Source organism: Archocentrus centrarchus, chromosome 17, assembly GCF_007364275.1.
Source record: "Archocentrus centrarchus isolate MPI-CPG fArcCen1 chromosome 17, fArcCen1, whole genome shotgun sequence".
Taxonomy (NCBI): Eukaryota; Metazoa; Chordata; class Actinopteri; order Cichliformes; family Cichlidae; genus Archocentrus; species Archocentrus centrarchus.
In genome coordinates, this window is record NC_044362.1 from 2740252 (window position 1) to 2758657 (window position 18406).

General features: G+C 41.9%; 1 protein-coding gene across 1 annotated transcript in view; it reads left to right on the top strand.

Annotated features, from left to right (window-relative positions):
* The window catches only part of LOC115796022 (cadherin-6-like), a 116874-nt gene that overhangs the window by 69330 nt on the left and 29138 nt on the right, over positions 1 to 18406 (top strand). The window contains exons 6-8 of the mRNA XM_030752219.1: positions 4093 to 4280; positions 8043 to 8293; positions 17499 to 17635. Of these exons, the coding sequence (XP_030608079.1) occupies positions 4093 to 4280; positions 8043 to 8293; positions 17499 to 17635 (576 nt within the window). The remainder of the gene's footprint in view (positions 1 to 4092; positions 4281 to 8042; positions 8294 to 17498; positions 17636 to 18406) is intronic.

Here is an 18406-nt window from a genome sequence, read left to right on the forward strand (position 1 = left end):
ATATTATGCCTGAATATCATGATATGATGTTCTATTTACATATAAAGATGGAGGTGTGTGTGTTATGTTATTAAGGAGAGAGTGCTGGGAAAGCATGGCATGAATTGGGTGTGCTTGTATAACTATGGCATGGGGTGATTTTGTGAAATGGGGAACACTCAAAGATTTTTATTGAAGTACATTATTTTTTCAGCTGTCCTTTAGATTGAGCCAGCAGTTGCTGGTTCAGATGTCATATGTCACATGATTTTTTTTTTTTTTCGCCCCAAAGCAGGCTTCGAAGTATGGTCTTCACAAAATGGATATGGTGACACACATAACACAAAAACGGAGGTCTTTTAGTCTGGGGTCAGAACCAGCTTGTTTTATGCAGTTCAGTTTCATTCAAAAATAATCTCCATTCAGAAGCTGCATTAGAGGAGCTGATGTTTAACTGCAGCAACAGCTGATGTTGATGTTATGCATACCTGTGTTTGCCAGCATTTGTATGTTATGTGTGTGTTCCATAGCAGTGTCAAAGGAGTGAACTGCAGCTTCATCTAATCCTTCCTCCCCTTAGATCTCTGGCTTTCTGAATCCATCTTTATCTTTTAATTGTTTTTCTCTCTCCCCCTCCATCTCTGTCTCTTTCAGTCACAGTCACTACGTGAGAGTGACAGTTTCTCCCTCTTCCCTCCCTCCAGCACCTGTTCACCCACTGTTTTCTGTCTCCAGAGCAGAATGCACTCAAGATCACCCTAGGACATGCTCAACAGATTGCAAGTGGCCTTATTATTCTGTTTAATTCACATGTAGCAGACACACACATGCACATATTTTTGTATTTCAACTAACATGAGAATTGTCTGCTCTGGTTACAGACTGTATGTTTCCTGTCTGCTAAACAAATACCTGGTTCTCAGTCTTAAAGCCGGGAACTGGTTTTTACATTGGTAGAACACACATACAGCCACACACTCGCTTCAGTCTGTGCATGTCAATTCATTTCACTTCACACCAGGGCTCCAATCAGTACTGTCTGTGTGGGAGCCAAGAGGCAACACAATCTCCAACCAGCCAGAAAGAAAACTGAGTGGAGATGAAATCTGCTTCTCCTCTCTTTACCTCTGGGCTCTGCAGGCTTTCTCCAGGGTCCCATGTATTTGTTTTTTTCTCCCCTCCCCCGAGTGTGTTTTCAGTATTCAGTAACCTCCAAATGTTTTGCAATAAAAAGGAAGCTTCCACTTTGTGGCTACAATTTTACAGTATGATCATAGTAGAGCGGGGCAGCACCCCCCCCCCCCCCAAAAAAAATAAATAAATAAATAAAATTGTAAATTCAATTAATTTCAATTCAATTTTATTTATATAATGCCAAATCACAACAGTCGCCTCAAGACAATTTATATTGTAAGGTGAAGACCATAAAAATAATTGCAGGGAAAACCCAACAGTCAAAATGACCCCCTGTGAGCAGCATTTGGTGACAGTGGGAAAGAAAATCTCCCTTTTAACAGGAAGAAACCTCCATCAGAACCAGGCTCAGGGAGGGGGGGTCATCTGCTGCGACCTGCTGGGGGTGGGGGGAGAGGTATTTACACTGATCCCACTCTGTAGCTTCACGTGTCTGCTTCCACTTTGCAAAAATACCACTTCCAATTGATCAGTGGAGGAAGGAAGAAACTTCACATCCTATTACAGTACCAGGATTCAGTGAGCTCTTTAGAGCCACCCATTCTTTAACAAATATTTGTAAAGGCAGCTTTCCTGGTTAGGTGCTTGATTTTATACACCTGTACCAGTGGGACTGAAAACTCCTGGATTCAAAGATGAACTGTGGCCCATTTTTGTCTGTATAGTGTACATGTCTGCTGGCCTCTGGACACCTTTACTTTAACCATTTACCTGTCTCTGTATCCTTTCAGATTCTTACACAGTAGATATTTGTTTGACTGTAAATAGTATAAAACTTATATTTATATAAGATATTTCTAATCTAATATTTATTGATTTTTTTTTAAATAAAAGATAAATAAAGTACCTGGGTTTGTGCATTAAACCAGAATTCTTCTTCTTCTACCTTGTGATTGACAGGGTCTGTCAAATCACTCGGACATCAAAGGACTATATACTGGATACAGTGAATATATATGAATGCGTTATGAACGCTATGAATGGAACCTGTGTATGTGGCAGTGTGTTTCCCTTCCACTGATATGTGGATATCTCTCTCTGTGGCTTCACACACACACACACACACACACACACACACACACACACACACACACACACACACACACACACACACACACACACACACACACACACACACACACACACACGCACACTTATAACAGTAGCAGTCTGAGTCCTCTCTAGCTGCACGCTGTGTCCCAGCAGCGTATAATTACTCACTCAAGTGGTTTATACGCACCGCACACAGAGATGGAGCATATACACATAGACACAAACTGCCTCAGGTTCATATAGCAGAGTGACATCTCATTTGCATTCATTTTGTTGTTTGTGCTTGGACTCTACTTAGTGACTCAAACAGGAATTTCTTCTCAGCAAAAAAAACTGATGCTAAAACTCAGGGTTAGCACTTTTTCCAGAGAACAAAAGAATGCATTATTCTCAAAAAATATATTGAAAAGCTTTCTTTTAATGATCGTCAGCACTGTAGCAGAAACATTGTTCCAGTTCCTTGTTTTCCATCAGCATTTACACTGCTGCTGCTTTTTTTAGGACCAAGAATGCTTCTTTTGTTCTTGCTGTCTGCCTGTCTAACCTGCTTCATAAACTTCTAAGACAACAGATGTTTCTCTGTTTAGTATTTGTACCTCTATATGATTTTTGTTGTTGTTGTTGTTTTAAAGGAGAGAAAATGTCTTTGATATCTTTGTGTTATTGCAGTGCATCCACTGTCTGTGACAGGTTTTATTCACATTAAGAATGACAAACTGCACCTACACATACCTCACAGTGATACAAGAAGCATGCAAGTCTCCAATGAGAATTTCAAACAGGAGAGATGTGCTTTAAACACTGACAGCTGACAATTTAGGGAAAGTGTATCAGCTACCTTACTAAGTGTCTTAGTGTTGAAATACTGTTCTTCCAAAAGATATTCACTTGTTGATGAAGAGCACTATCAGTCAAAAACCTCCCATGTAGGTTTAACTGGACTGAGATCTGTTAAATATGAAGACACTAGCTTATGATTCATATCAGTGAAACATGAGTGAGACCTCCTGCCCTGTGACTATAATATTGTAGGGTCTTTGTGTTCAATATAACTGGTGTTAAATACTGAAGCTGCATTAATAAACTGGGTTCAACACACAGACACGCGTACCTGCTAATTAGTACGAAGTAGCAAAAATTTAAAATACTAGAATTTCACTCACTAATACTGGATAATTTGTCAGATAATTACATTAAAATGCTCCGAAAGGCACCAACAGCATAAACACAACGGAGACGTCCAGTTGATTGATATGAATTAACTGAGGCTTGGAAGGCAGCACGTCACCTGTGTCTGCACACCTGTCACATTTAGCCTAACTACATCCAAAAAGGTAAAACCAGGTAGTTGTTACAGAGGAGGAAACTATCCATAGAGACCAAGCCTTGTGCAGCAGACTGTAAATATGCTTTTACTTTTATTTACTTACAGGCTTATTTTTTTCTGCCCCAGAGGTTAGTTTGCATTGATTTACTGAGATCCTTCCCTCCAAAGCACAAGTACAACAACCTCCACCAATGCACCCACTGAAAACCACACACACACACACACACATAAACAGCAGATCCTCTGTATGTGTTCAGGGTCTTCTTAATGTTGTCAGCTGTCTGTCTGTCTGTCTGTCTTTTAAAGACTCTCAGGAATCCTGCAGCCCCGTTTATCTGATCTAATCTCTCACAGGTTCTCTGTTGTCCCCTCTGACGTATTTTTTTTTTTTACCTGTACAATTGAGAGAATTATTCTTCAGGCATAATTCTCCCTACAAATTTTAACCCCCCTTTAACAGTAACAAACTGAATTGAATTGTGAATTTTTTTTAAAACTCTACAGTGAGCAAAGAACCGACTGTCAGTGTTGTTTTCCAGGTATATACCAGTTTAGAGTTCCTGAATCCTCCAAGTCTGGAACTACAGTTGGAAGAATTCAGGCCACTGATAGAGACATTGGGAAGAATGCTGAGATGGACTTCACGATCATCAGTGGTGACGGCATGGACATGTTTGACATTTCCACTGACAAAGCCACACAAGAGGGAGTCATCACCGTCAGCAAGGTGAGAGGAACCAAACTGTTTGTAGTACTAATTAAAAAAACTGGAGTTTAATGAGCACTCGGGGATATCACAATCACACATCTCTTAAATAGGATAAATGGTGGGTTATAATAAACGTAAGTGCAACAAAGAGCAACAGGAAACACTCGAGCTGCTGTGTACCAAAAACGTGAAGCATGATTCAAACTACATTTTTGTAAACAATGTGAAATCCACAGCTTTCCCGATGCCCACGTTCAAATGAGGCTGGATTTTAATTATCTTGATATTTTTCTCACAGCAGTGGTTAATTCTAAAGCGGTGATTCATCACATCCCTTTCAACTCATAAGGATCCTGCCCACGGAGTCTGTTTTTCACGAACTATTAAATATGCAAAGCCCGGGCATGCTTGACAGATGAAAGAAACCAAATTAAACGTATTCCTCTGTACCTTGAGCAGACCCAGCTGTACCCTCTGCAGCAGGCGCTAACACACAGGACTTGAGCTCTTCGTGCTCCTGGGCTGTAGAAATGACTCAGTGTTCTCACAGTGTGTGTGTGTGTGTTTACTGATGTGCAATCAAAATTGATATTTTGAAATTCTTTTGTTCCTCTTGCTGACACATCATAAGAAAGTCTACAAGTTCCAACAAAGAGGTAATAATATTCTGTCAGCAGCATGTGAAATGAGGACAATATTCAGAAAGCAAAGGCAATGCATCCAGCACTTTTCCCACTAAATCCAAGGCTTTGTTCTTTTCTCGTGCAGCATTGTCACAGCTAATGTCAAATACCAGATTCCATCAAAATCATTTCTACTTTTGAAAAGCTATTATCATTTGTCATTGGATTGGATATGTCAGCAGCTTTATATCACATTTTATTAATGTTAGTGTTTCCTCCTCTATCAGTCAGCAGCAGTGAAATGGGAAAACACATGTGTCCTTGGAATCTATAAATCCTGCCTCCGATTCTCAACTTATCAACCGTCAAATTAAATATTAAATCATCGATTGCTTTGCTGAGCTACAAGAAAATGCGGTGTTGGACAGGCGTCGAGCCCTCTATTGTGAACTTATTGTACAAATCTGTCACTGACTGTTGTGGCAACTGATCCACTTTACATTTTAATTTTGAAATAATGTATTATTGATATGTTAAATATCCTGATACCCTAACCCTATGTTATATATAAAAAATAATGTGTACACACTGGTCAAAGAGGTATTCTGTGGCAAATGCCAATCAGGCTCCACAGTGAGCACAGGGACCACTAGAGGACGTCGGGCCCTCAGGCCACCCTCATGAAGTCTATTTCTGATTGTTTGGTCAGAGACATTCACACCAGCGGCTGCTGGAGGTCATGTTGTAGCTCTGGCAGTGTTCATACTGTTCCTCCTCCCACAGAGGAGTAGATACGGTCCTGCTGATGGGTTAAGGACCTTCTACGGCCCTGTCCAGCTCTCCTAGAGTAACTGTCTGTCTCCTGGAATCTCCTCCATGCTCTGAGACTGTGCTGGGAGACAGGAAACATTCTGGCAATGGCACAAATTGATGAGCCATCCTGGAGAAGTTGGACTACCCGTGTAACCTCTGTAGGGTCCAGGTATAACCTACCAATAGACACACTGACCCTAGCCAAATGCAAAACTAGTGAAAAACAGTCAACTGACTGTGTCGGACTGACTGCGGAGATATGGGATTGCCACTGGTTGCAGAATCTCATCTTGATGTCTCTCTTTATTGAGATTGCCCCCCCCCAATGATGGCAAGCCCGATTGTCAGCAGCTGGGGTATCAGAAGCTCAAAACAAGAGTGAAACAAGCTGGTGATCAGCATGAGGAGGAGGTGCCAGGCTGTGGGTCTATTGCTTTGTTTTTATATCTATCTAATGTAACTAGCTGGAGATCGAGATTGGTTTTTTTTAGGTATAGTAACAAGAAAACAACTACACATGGACTTCCATAGCTGGACTTCGAAGATACACTAATCATGAATTGGGCAGGTGAAGGACCACACCTCCTCTCCAAGCTGTACATCTGTAAACACCTTCCTCCCCTACTTGTCACTGCTTTTGTTTCTGTGCTCCCACCTTCCCTGCCTCTTTCTTATCTCTCATCTCCTTTTGTTGGTGCCAGGGGGCTCTGCCATTGACAGTCTTCACTGAGGCCTTCACCCCCAGATCTTTGCTCACTCCATCTGCCATTCTCTTTATATAAACATTGTCATCATATTTTTCAGATGGCTCTCTGAAATGTGAAGGCTGTCTGTTGCTGTAACAAACACATTAAGGCTCATGACTAACTAAGAAGGAAGAAGAAGAAGAAGAACTGTATTGATCCCAGAGGGAAATTCATATGTCTGACATGGCTAATCTGCTATTTGTATGAGAATTGAAAAGCCTGATGGCTGTGGGTACAAATGAGAGTGAGGACTCTTCCAGTACTGATGTTGTCTGTGTTCCATAAAGATGTTTTAAAGTGGGCGGTCAGAGTCTCCCTCTGAGTGTCTGTGTCCACCTCACAAATTTTCCCAGGCTGGAGAGAGGCCTTTATCTTAGCGGTGTTCAATATGAGGTAGTTTTTGTGACTCCAGTTGCTGAAGGCTTAAACAAGTTCCCTATAGGTTCCTGTCCATTCCTGGATGTGGCAGGACTCAGAGTTGTATTTGAACAGTCCCCTGTGGAGCCCCTGTGCTGCTAATTAATGTCACAGAAACACGGAAACCTGACAAACTCGAGCCTTTCTGTCAAGTAGGAAGCATCTACACTCATCTCTGTGAGCTTGTCTTTTGAGTATTTGGTTGGATGGTATTGAAAGCACTTGAAAAATCAAAGAACATAATTCCAACATAAGTGCCAGATTCCTCCAGATGAGCGAGGGCTCAGTGAAGCGTGTAGAGGACAGCATCATTTACTCTGATGTGTTGTTTGTATGCAGACTGCAGGGGGTCATGTTTGTCTTTGACCTCAAGTCTCAGTTGGTGTAGAATCAGCCGTTCCAAAGGTTTCATGATAAGGGCCGCTGGTCTGTAATCATTTAGACTGCACTCATGGTTCTGACCAGTATCTCCAGCTCGTCACTTTTGTGGGGCTGAGAGTTGACATTTCCCATGATGACTGTTGCCAAAAAGGGTTTACATCTCCACCTCCAAGTCTTCACCTTTGCACCAGCACTGCAACCACGAAAACACCTCTTTATCTCAGCTGGAAAAGGGTGCTATCTTCCAGATTTGCTCCATTTCAATGAAAAAAAGCTCTTCTCTTGTGTAAACTCTTCTCCCCACAGAAGTGTCCATCAGTACTCGACAAAAACAAAAAAAATCAATAATAAAACAACAAAGATAAAGTTGAGTAAAGATCAGAGTCACTTTGCTGCTCCCAGTTGAAGCGCACGTTCTCGAATGTTCTGAAACTAAATGAGGCTGTTTAGCAGCATTTGCATTTTCATGCCTTTCAGCTTCACCTTTAGTTTTCATTGTTTGGTTTCTCCAGCATACAAACTGATGTTATAGGAGGCTGTTTCTGTGAGAAGCCTCTGACCCTCTCTACACGATTTCCTTACACCAAAGAGCAAACAGATAAAATGATCCAAGTAACTAAAAATACTTTTTATGACCATGCCACACACCCTTCACATGATGGTATTTATTTATTTATAGTATTTGTCTATACTCTGTATTTATTGGCTTTAGTAGACATATGTCATTGCCAAGCAGTGTTCAGGCTGGTTTCATGTTTTCAGACACTATTACTGAAAGCAGTATTTCTTTATTTTTGCAGCCTTTGGATTATGAGAAGAAACCATCATACACCGTAGAGATCCAGGTCCAGAACACCCAGGAAGATCCTCGCTTCATGTCCTCAGGCTCCAAAGACATGGCCACGGTTCGGATCGCCGTGGAGGATGTGGATGAGCCACCTCTGTTTGACAAAGCCAGCTACCTGATGGAGGTGAAAGAAGACGCTGCGGTGGGCACAGCCGTGGGCTCAGTTAGTGCCATGGACCCTGACAGAGCTCGCAGCAATGTCAGGTAAGCAAAACGTCTTTTTCTAATCCAACAGCTTGAACTAAGAAGAGAAGGAAATTACATAATGACAGCAAACTGTTCTTAGATTCTAAAGCTGCTTTCAAGAGGCAGTTTAGGATTGCAAAGATAAAACAGAGCTAAAATCTGCTAAGATTTGTGCTTTATTTTTTCTAGTGGGTTTTACTGTGTAGTGGATTGTCTAGTGGATTGAACTTGTTATCAAAGTCCATGAATTGTTGAAGTTGCCACCATTATGTTTGCTGTTACAGAGAAGAAAGCATCTTGACGTCAGAATTTCCTAACAGCAAAGTACTTTGGTCTTTTTAATTTAGATAAATCAGAGCTCAGTTTGTAACAGCTGTGATTGCAACCACAGGTCTCAGTCACACAGGCCTAGAGCAATGTTTCTCAAACTGTGGGGCATGCCCCACTGCTGGGGCACAGGGTCATGACAGGTGGGGCACGAACGACCTGGTAGAAAAGTCATGCGAACAAGGTACATAGAGCCAACACCCCCTCCCCCACCGACCGAACCGAGGGGCACCCCCGCCTCCCGTCAGTGAGCGGTCAGTAACCTGTCTCTAGATCTTGCAGCCTCCAGAAAATGCATATTCTTCAACTGGTTGTTTTAAAGTTACCCTCTTCTCATCTTCAGTTTTGGTTGCATACTTGAAAATTATACGAGCGCTCCAGAGTTTGTTGATGGTCTGCTGGAGTTGGAGGTTTGATTTGCCTCCTGACCAGTCTCACATGCAGGTCTAGAAAGCTTTCTTGATCCTTGTGATTTTCACACAGCCCTAAAATTTGCTGGACCTCACCAAAAAAAAAGTGTGCATTGGCCCCCTGTTAAATCCAGAAGTGAATTTAAAATCCTTCTTCTCACATACAGTACAAAGTCTTGAATAATCAGGCCCCATCTTATCTTAAAGATCTCACATTACCCTATGGCCCCAATAGAGCACATCACTCTCAGACCTAAAATTGGGCTTAAAACTTTCCTTTTTGATGAAGCTTATAGTTAGAGCTGGGCCAGGTGACCTTGGCAACTTCTGCTCCTGCTGCAATAGGTCATTCTGCTGGAGTATTTCTGCTGAGTAATTCTTTTTCATTCACCTCTTTTCACTCTCTGTGTTTATACCCCCACTCTGCATTTTATCATTATTATCATGCATAATATCATTATTAATCTCTGTCTCTCTTCCACAGTGTGTCTTTTGTCCTGTCTCTCTCCCCTCACCTCCAACCAATCGCAGCCCCTCCCTGAGTCTGGTTCTGCTGGAGGTTTCTTCCTGTTAAAAGGGAGTTTTTCCTTCGCACTGTCACCAAGTGTTTGCTCATAGGGGCTCGTTGTGATTGTTGGGTTTTCACTGTATTACTGGAGGGTCTTTACCTACAATATGAAGCACCTTGAGGCAACTCTTTGTTGTGATCTGGCATTATCCATCCATCCGTCCATCCATCCATCCATTCTCTTCTGCTGATCTGACGCTATATAAATAAAATTGAACTGAATCAAAGTACTATAAAGCAGAGTCTATATTAGAGTGACTGACAGGTTTGTGCAGTGTCTTTTAGTTTCTCTGTCAGATTTTCCTCTCTTCATGTCTGGTTTAAAACTAGAAATATGGCGACAGCAGAAATGCTCAGCGTGAGGCTTCACAAACCATCCAACCATCTTTCTTATACAGTCTATGGGCACAAGACAAGAAATGGCACATAGAAAAGCTGGTCAGCTTCATCTTCAACAAGGAGCTGAACAGAATGTTCAGGCTGTTAAGGAAATGTATTATTTCAATATTTTATAAAGGGGGTGGTATTAATTCTGATTTCTCTCTGACTTTGACTCTCTGCAATCAGTGCATATATGGGAATAAAGCAGAATGCCTATTTCTTCAGTGCAGGGGTGTTATATTTGAGTTTGCATATCTGCATTTCCTGCTTTGCTATTTTAGAAATCTCACCAAACCCGCGCAAAAGTTTGACTTCAAATGCCCCTCAATGCTCTAAAGGCTTGTGACGAATTCTGATAAGAGTCTGAACAGAGAAGTATGAAGTAGGTTAAGAGATAGGTTGCATAGCAATCACTGTTAAAGTATAAACTAAGCCATGTGTGGACTGTACAGCTGTGTGTGAAAACTGCTGAGTACATATACAGCACAACTCTGCACCTACAGGCTATATTTAAACCCCACAGCTTCACTGCGGTGCTCTTCATTATTGATGCTTGGCGTTAGGCTAGTCTGAGTTCTGTTGCTCTCTTGTTAGTAACTGTGCATTACTCAAATGGCATGAACACATCCTGGGAATTTGTGAATGTTTGCTAAGTAAAAAATAAAATGCCTAAAGTCCTCAGTATTTTTGTTCTGTTGCAGCAGGTATTGATCAGGAAGTACAGCACTGTTAGGACAAGTTGGAACTTTCCAGATCTTGTAGGGCAGTTTTAAAAAACCAGGACACAGGCATGAAAATAATAACGGTGCAGTGCAAACAGAGAGAAGTGTAGGTTAAGTTAAACAGAAATAATTATGATGTACCGTATGAGTGGATGACAGGAGCGAAGCAGGCAGGACAAAGCACTGCTGGACTGGTACTCTACATTTAAAACAGGCAAAATAATGAGGACCACATTCCAATTAAAGCAAGCATGGAACCGTGTAGTGCTCTTAAAAAGATGTGTCACAAAGGACCTCGGGCACACTTAACACACACTCATACACAGTTTGCAATTATTCTTGTTCATGCTGTATCATCCATTCACGTTGTGTCAATGAACTATTATTTCACTGTTGAGTGCTTTCTAATTATGATCAAGCAAGATGTACTCAGGAGCTGTTTTCTTTTCACTTCCATATATCTCGTTATGGAAGGTACATAATTAACAGCTGATAGCAGTTTGATGTTGAGTGGATTGTGAAACCAGCCTTGATCCAGACACTGCTCACATATAGCCCGATATGCAGTTTCCTGTTCAGAGAGCAGTTTGTCTCCCAATTTGATAGGCAGGCGAAAAAGACAGAGGCAGTGGCATCTCAGTTCTATTATCTATGGAGTGCTTTGAAGCTGTGAATAGCTGCATTCAGCAACTAGCTCAGAAAGAGAGAAAGCTCTTGGAGCAGTCAAAAGACGGTGGGAAGATTTTCTCAAGTAGCTGTGATCTTTTTAACAGGCCGTACGACTGAACAGAAGGAAAGAACAAAATGCTGCAGCCACACTATTGCACTTATATTGTCAAAGGTATTCACTCACCATCCAAATCATTGAATTCAGGTGTTCCAGTCACTTCCACGGCCACGGGTGTATAAACCAAGCACCTAGGCATGCAGACTGCTTCTACAAACAACTTTGAAAGAATGGGTCGCTCAGTCAGGAGCTCAGTGAATTTGGCATGGTACCGTGATAGGATCATACCTGTGCAACAAGTCCAGTCATAAAATTTCCTCACTACTAAATATTACATAGTCAATTATTAGTAGGATTATAACAAAGTCGAAGTGATTGGGAATGGCAGAAAATCAGCCACGAAGTTATGGACCACGTAAAATCACAAAGCGGGGTCAGCGTGCCGAGGCACATAGTGGGCAGCGGTCATCAACTTCCTGCAGAGTCTCTACAGACCTCCAAACTTCATGTGGCCTTCAGATTAGCTCAAGAACAATGAGTAGAGAGCTTCATTAATGGGTTTCCATGGCTGAGCAGCTGCATCCAAGCCTTACATCACCAAGCACAATGCAAAATGTCAGATGCAGTCAAACACGCCACCACTGGACTCTAGAGCAGTGGAGACGTTTTCTCTGGCATGACAAATCACGTTTCTTGGTCTGGCAATCTGATGGATGAGTCTGGGTTTGGTGGTCGCCAGGAGAACGGTACCTGTCTGACTGCATTGTGCCAAGTGTAGTTTGGTAGAGGGGGGGATTATGGTGTGGGGGTGTTTTTCAGGAACCTGGCTTGGCCCCTTAGTTCCTGTGAAAAGGAACAACCTCACATGTAACTGTACAGTTGTTTTTTTTTTTTTTCATTTTGACACATTGTATTAACACATTGAATCTAAAATCACGCAAAAAAAATCAAATTAAAGGAGAAACATTTAGATTTTATGTTTAATGTTTAATGAGCTATTTTTATAAATTAAAACCAAATATGATTTGTACATTGTAAAAACTTAGGTACAGATTTAGCAAAAAACAAAGTTATATACAACTATTTACAGAAAAATTAGGTGTCAGAAAAACATGCCACACAAATGACTTTCCTGTCCACCACAGGATGCCTTTGGTTTTTGGCTAGTATGTGCCTTGTCCATGACTACTGTACACAGCACACTAAACACACTACACTACACACTAACTATACACTCCAATCAAAAGTCACAAATCTCTCAAATTTCAAAACTGTTAATAAAATATATATATATATATATATATATATATATATATATATATATATATATATATATATATATATATATATATATATATATATATATATATATATAAAATCGACAATGTCATTTGGACGTCCTGGATTGTCTGTCGACTCCAGAGGGTTAAAGAACCAGTCTGCAATGGTTACAATAACCGTCTTTCTATCAGAGAGGGGGCAAACCAGTGCTGAAGTCTAAGGAGATGGTAAATGGTAAATGAACTGGTTCTCATATTAGTGCTTTTCTACTCTACTTTGAGCATTCAAAGTGCTTTATACAACATGGGTGACCAGGACGTATTTGGAATTGGCAGAGGGTGAAGAAGACCTGATGGAGGGTTTGAGGCAAACCTGGCAGTGTGGGCCCAGTGGATAAGCTGCGAGTGGGTGGAGGAGGGGACATATTGGTGGTTGGGCAAGCCATTACCTGTATCTGGTTATCCCAGGAGAGCTTGCTGAATGACATTTTCTGTCTCCCAGGACACGGCTCTGACTGTGCAGGGGTAAGGAGGGATGGTCTCGGGCTCCATGTTTTCATTTTCTGGGGAGAACTAACAGCAGAGAGCATCTGGTTTTACATTACAAGAGCCAGGGCGATAAGTGATGGAGAAACTGAATCTTCCAAAAAACAAAGAACATAGTGTCTGATAGGAGTTCAACCTTTTAGCTGTTTGCAGGTAAGAGAGGTTCTTATGGTCAGTCCAAACAACAAATTGTTGTCCCTATCCCTCCAACCAATGCTGCCACACCTTGAAGGAAAGTTTAACTGCCAACAGCTTGTGGTACCCGATGTCATAGCTCTGCTGAGCAGCGGTTAGGTGGTGAGGAAAAGAAGGGGCATGGATGTAGCTTACCTTCTAGGCGAGAACATTGGCCAGACCGCGCCCACCCTGGAGTCCAAGGCATCCACCTCAACAACAAACTGGAGCTTGGGGCTGGACCAGGATTGGGGCAGAGATGAATATTTTCTTTGGCTCCTGGAAGGCTGCATCTGCTTCTGGAGACCAAGCTAAGGATACTGGTTAATGGTGGTGGTTACCTGGCTGTAATTGCATATAAAGCACCAGTAGAAGTTGGCGAAACCAAGGAAGCATTGTACTGTTGATGAGAAGTGAGAGTGGGCCAATCAGCAACTGCCTTGATCTTCTCTGGATCAGTCTTTTCCTGACCACCTTCGAACACGTACCCCAGGAGGATTACCAAAGCAAAAATTCACACTTCTCTGCTTCAACATGAAGACTGTTTTCTAGAAGGCGTTGTAACACAGATGTGGCAGCAATGCTCTTCTAAGGATTTAGAGAAAATCTGAATGTCATCTAAGCAGACAAAGAAGAGGATTTTACAGGATTGCCTGGAATACTGCAGGGGCATTGGTTAACCCAAATGGCATGGCCAGGTACTTGAAATGGCCTAATGGGGTGATAAACGCCATTTTTCATTCATCTCCCTCCCAAATTCTAATTCTTATCCTTTTTTGCCACAAAGAAAAAGCCTGCACCCACGGGAGAGGATGAAAGACAGATACCTGCAGCTAGTGACACCTGGATGTATTTTTCCATGGCTTCTCTCTCTGGCTGGGTGAAGTTGAATAGACAGCTGGTAGGTAGAGTGACTCCTGGTAACAGATCTATGGTGCAGTCATAGGGATGGTGTAGTGGGAGAGAGAGCCTTGTGCTTATTGAAAAGCTGCTGGAGGTTGTAGTATTCCTCTGGAACATAAGATAGATTGGATGAGTTTGAGGTTGAGTTATAATAGATTGTTTGAGTTGAGGCACTGCAGATAACAAACAACCTGGATAGGCAGAACAAACAACTGTCCAGGAAACAAAAGAGCGTAGAGGTAGATGCACAGGGAACTTGAGGAAACAACAGAGCCATAAAGAGCCTGATTACCACAGGACGATTGAAGACAATCTGGCAGAGACTGGAGGCAAGAAGTGGTCCCTAATGAACTGATGAGGAACAGGTGGAACAGCTGAAGCCCAGATCGGACGCTCCACCAGCAGGTGGAGGCCAACCCTGTCCAACCGCTCCTTCACTTAAACAAGGTAACAGTGTGACACAGGAGCCCCAGACCAGTGCAGAACCATGCCAGCATGACTGATTACACTCAGAGGAAACTTAAGACAATCAATAAATACAATTCTGTAGTGATCCAGCTTTCTTTTTGAGAGTTTTGGACTAGATAAAAAGGTGGATTTATGGTTAAATTTAGGATACAGTTTAGGTTTGGGTAAGGGTTTGACACTGTTGCTGTGATGGTTAAATTTAAGGGAAAGGGACACAATATTTTAGCCAAAAAAATGAGAACCATTCATCCAAACAACCTTCTGGCTCAGCAGAACACTTATTCAGATCTCAACATTATATCCATCAAGTTTGAACGAGATAAAGTTGAGCCAGACAAAGAAACAACAGAGATTTCTTGAACTGAATGAATACAATAGCTTTCGTTGCTTCTGGTGTCTTTATGCTGGTACTGGCTAGAAGAGGAAATCCAGTCAGTTATTAAGACACTAAAACAGAGGCAAACTACTATACTACAAATTATAACAAGTTTGTTACTTTAAGTTGAAGAACTAAACTGTGTCAGGTTGTGTTCAGTGACTGTATTTTGAATTAACATGGCTCATTTGACTAAACTATCCATCCATCCATTTTCTTCTGCTTATCTGGGGCCGGGTCACGGGGGCAGCAGCCTAAGCAGAGAAGCCCAGACCTCCCTCTCCCCAGCCTCCTCCTCCAGCTCATCCTTTTGGTCACTACCCAAAGCTTATGACCATAGCTGAGGGTAGGGATGTAGACTGACCAGTAAATTGACAGCTTCCCTTTCAGCCTCAGCTCCCTCTTTACCATGACAGACCGGTGCAGCATCCACATCACTGCAGACACTGCCCTAATCCATCCGTCAATCTCCCGTTCCCTTCTCCCATCGCTCATGAACAAGACTCCAGATACTTAAACTTCTCCACCTGGGGCAGCAACTCATCCCTGTGATGGAGTGGGAACTCCACCCTTTTCCAGCTGAGGACCATGGCCTCAGACTTAAAGGTGCTAATTCTGATGCCAGCCGCTTCACACTCAGCTGCAAACCGTTCGACTGTGAGCTGGAGGTCACCACGTGATGAAGCCAACAGGACTGCATCATCTGCAAAGAGCAGAGACAAGATTCTGAGGCCACCAAGGTGAAGCCTTCCTCCACTTGGCTACACCCAGAAAGTCTGTCTACAAAATTAATGAACAGAATCGGTGACAAACGGCAGCCCTGGCAAAGTCCAACACCCACAGGAAACGAGTCTGATGTATTACTGACGGACCAAGCTCTCACTGTGTTTGTACAGAGACTGAATGGCCTGCACTAAACTACACTTTTTAAATATGTGAGGACCTATTGTGTTCAGTTCAATTCATTTTAATTATATAGTGCAAAATCACAACAGCAGTCACCTCAAGGAGTTTATATTGTAAGGTAAAGACCCTACAGAGAAAACCAAATTAAATGATGAAGGGCACAAACTGTGAAAAAGTACATGAGCTTGCTTTAGTAAATGCGTTTCATATTTTTTTGTTTAAATAAATCAGCTCCTGTGGTGGGCTTATGAACAGCCTAATTTGTTTTAGAAATGATCTGAATCATGTGCAGTGTGTGAGACGCAGTTCCTGTTTTTCACACACTGCACAACTACCAGAACTTAAATCCTTAAACAACAACCCTGCACATGTTGCTACACTCGGACGTTATCTTTTTGACACTGATGTTATCCTGCATCACAGCCATTACAGGTTAATGGTAATCTCCCAGAAATGCTTATGCAGGTAGCCCCATTTAAATGATGGACCTTGCTGCCTTTTTAACAAAGTGCTGTTAGTACTTGTTCTCCCTCTTCTTCGTCAACATAAGCAAATTTTTCTGCTGATGACTGCATCCCACACAGATGCATCTTTATCATACTTTAGCCCTGCTACACCAGATGTGTGATACACATTGGTTTTGTTGTTGTTGTTGTTTTTTTTGTTTGTTTTGTGAGGTATGGAGTGGGGAGGGGGGGGGGCACGGAGCATGAATGCTTTAATGCAGGTTATAAAGAAAGCCTGATCATAAAAAACAATTCAATAAATGGATAAAATGTTAGAGAAAGCAATAAATATTATGGCATGCATTTTTGAACTTAGCTAGGAGAACCACATTCCTGACCTGAACTCTGCACTGACCATACAAACAATTACCAGAAAAACCCTCAATTCATTTATTACCCAAAGATTATTTAATTATTGTTGATTTCTAAATATAATATGTTTTCAGTGTCCAACTTTAATGAAGTCAGTGGTTCACTTAGATTCATTTTTGCATGTTATGTTTTTATGGAAAACAGTATTTGTTATTCATCTAAATTCACAGGCTGCCATGGAAACGTTTGTGTAAGCAATACACAGTAAAAACAGCATGCGCCTTTGTTTCATTTGGCTACAGGGAAAGAGGCATATTAACAGTCCTGTGGGAAGGAAAACAGCCTCACACAGTAGTTCAGACACAGACTAATGCAGAGTTTATGAGTTCATGTTGTACCTTAAACACCTTTAAAGTTTGCAACATAGTAACTCCACAGTGCAGCACAACGTTTTTTATCTGGCTCCATCCATGTGTCCTCCATCAGAGATTCAGATAAATCAATTACTGCACTGGCTCCTTGGTAGGGCTGCACAAATACTCAGGTGACTGTGGGTCATCCCACCCACTGACTCAGCTTAGCTCTTTCTCACCTTCTCACTGTCTCATTTGTTACAGGTACTCCATCGACCGGCGCACTGACATGGACCACCTCTTCAGCATCTATCCAGGGAATGGATCTGTCCTCCTGCTCAAAAGCTTGGACAGAGAGGAGACTGCCTGGCACAATATTTCAATTGTTGCCACAGAGTTCAGTAAGTTGCAGGGGTTGGGACTATTTGTAGGCCTGATGTGATATATTGATGAAGACTATAAATGTTGGAAGCCAGACGGCACATCACAGTCGCTTATCATGGAGGAAATTCAGCGATAAGAGTTAGAACACTGAATTTAGTGACGCAAAATTACAAAAAGTTTCACCTCTGAAGGGCATGTCAGTCCAGGTTGTGTAGGTCTCCACATCTGGGGCACCTGTGGCTCAGGAGACAGAGCAGGCCATCTGCTAATTGGAAGGTTGGCGGTTTGATTCTGCATGCCATAGTATACTTTGGCAAGATACTGTATTCCAAGTTGTTCGTATTGCATTGTAATTGTGCGTGAATGTTAGACAGAAAGCACTTAGATGTATAAAGTGCTTGTATGGAATGTGTGTGTGTGAATGAAACATGCTGTATGAAGCACTTTGAGTGCTCATATTGAATAGAAAAGCACTCTGTAAGAACGGGTCTATTTACCACCCATTTGCTGTTGCCTAAACAAGAAAAAGGAAGTGTGTAGAACTTTGTGCTTCCCAAGCGGCATCCTCCAGGGCTAAAAAATGCTAAGTGCTAAAACCTGCAGTTCCTGGAATGGCCACTTGAAGCTGGCTCCAAAAGTGAGTCAGTCACAGATATTATAACAGAAGAACGTAGCTGCCAAAAAACAGGATGTGAAGAAGAAGAGTGGGTCTGACTGGGAAACCGCTTGCTTATTGGCTAATCACTTGTGAATGACAACTCATTAGCCAGTGAGCACACGATTTCATA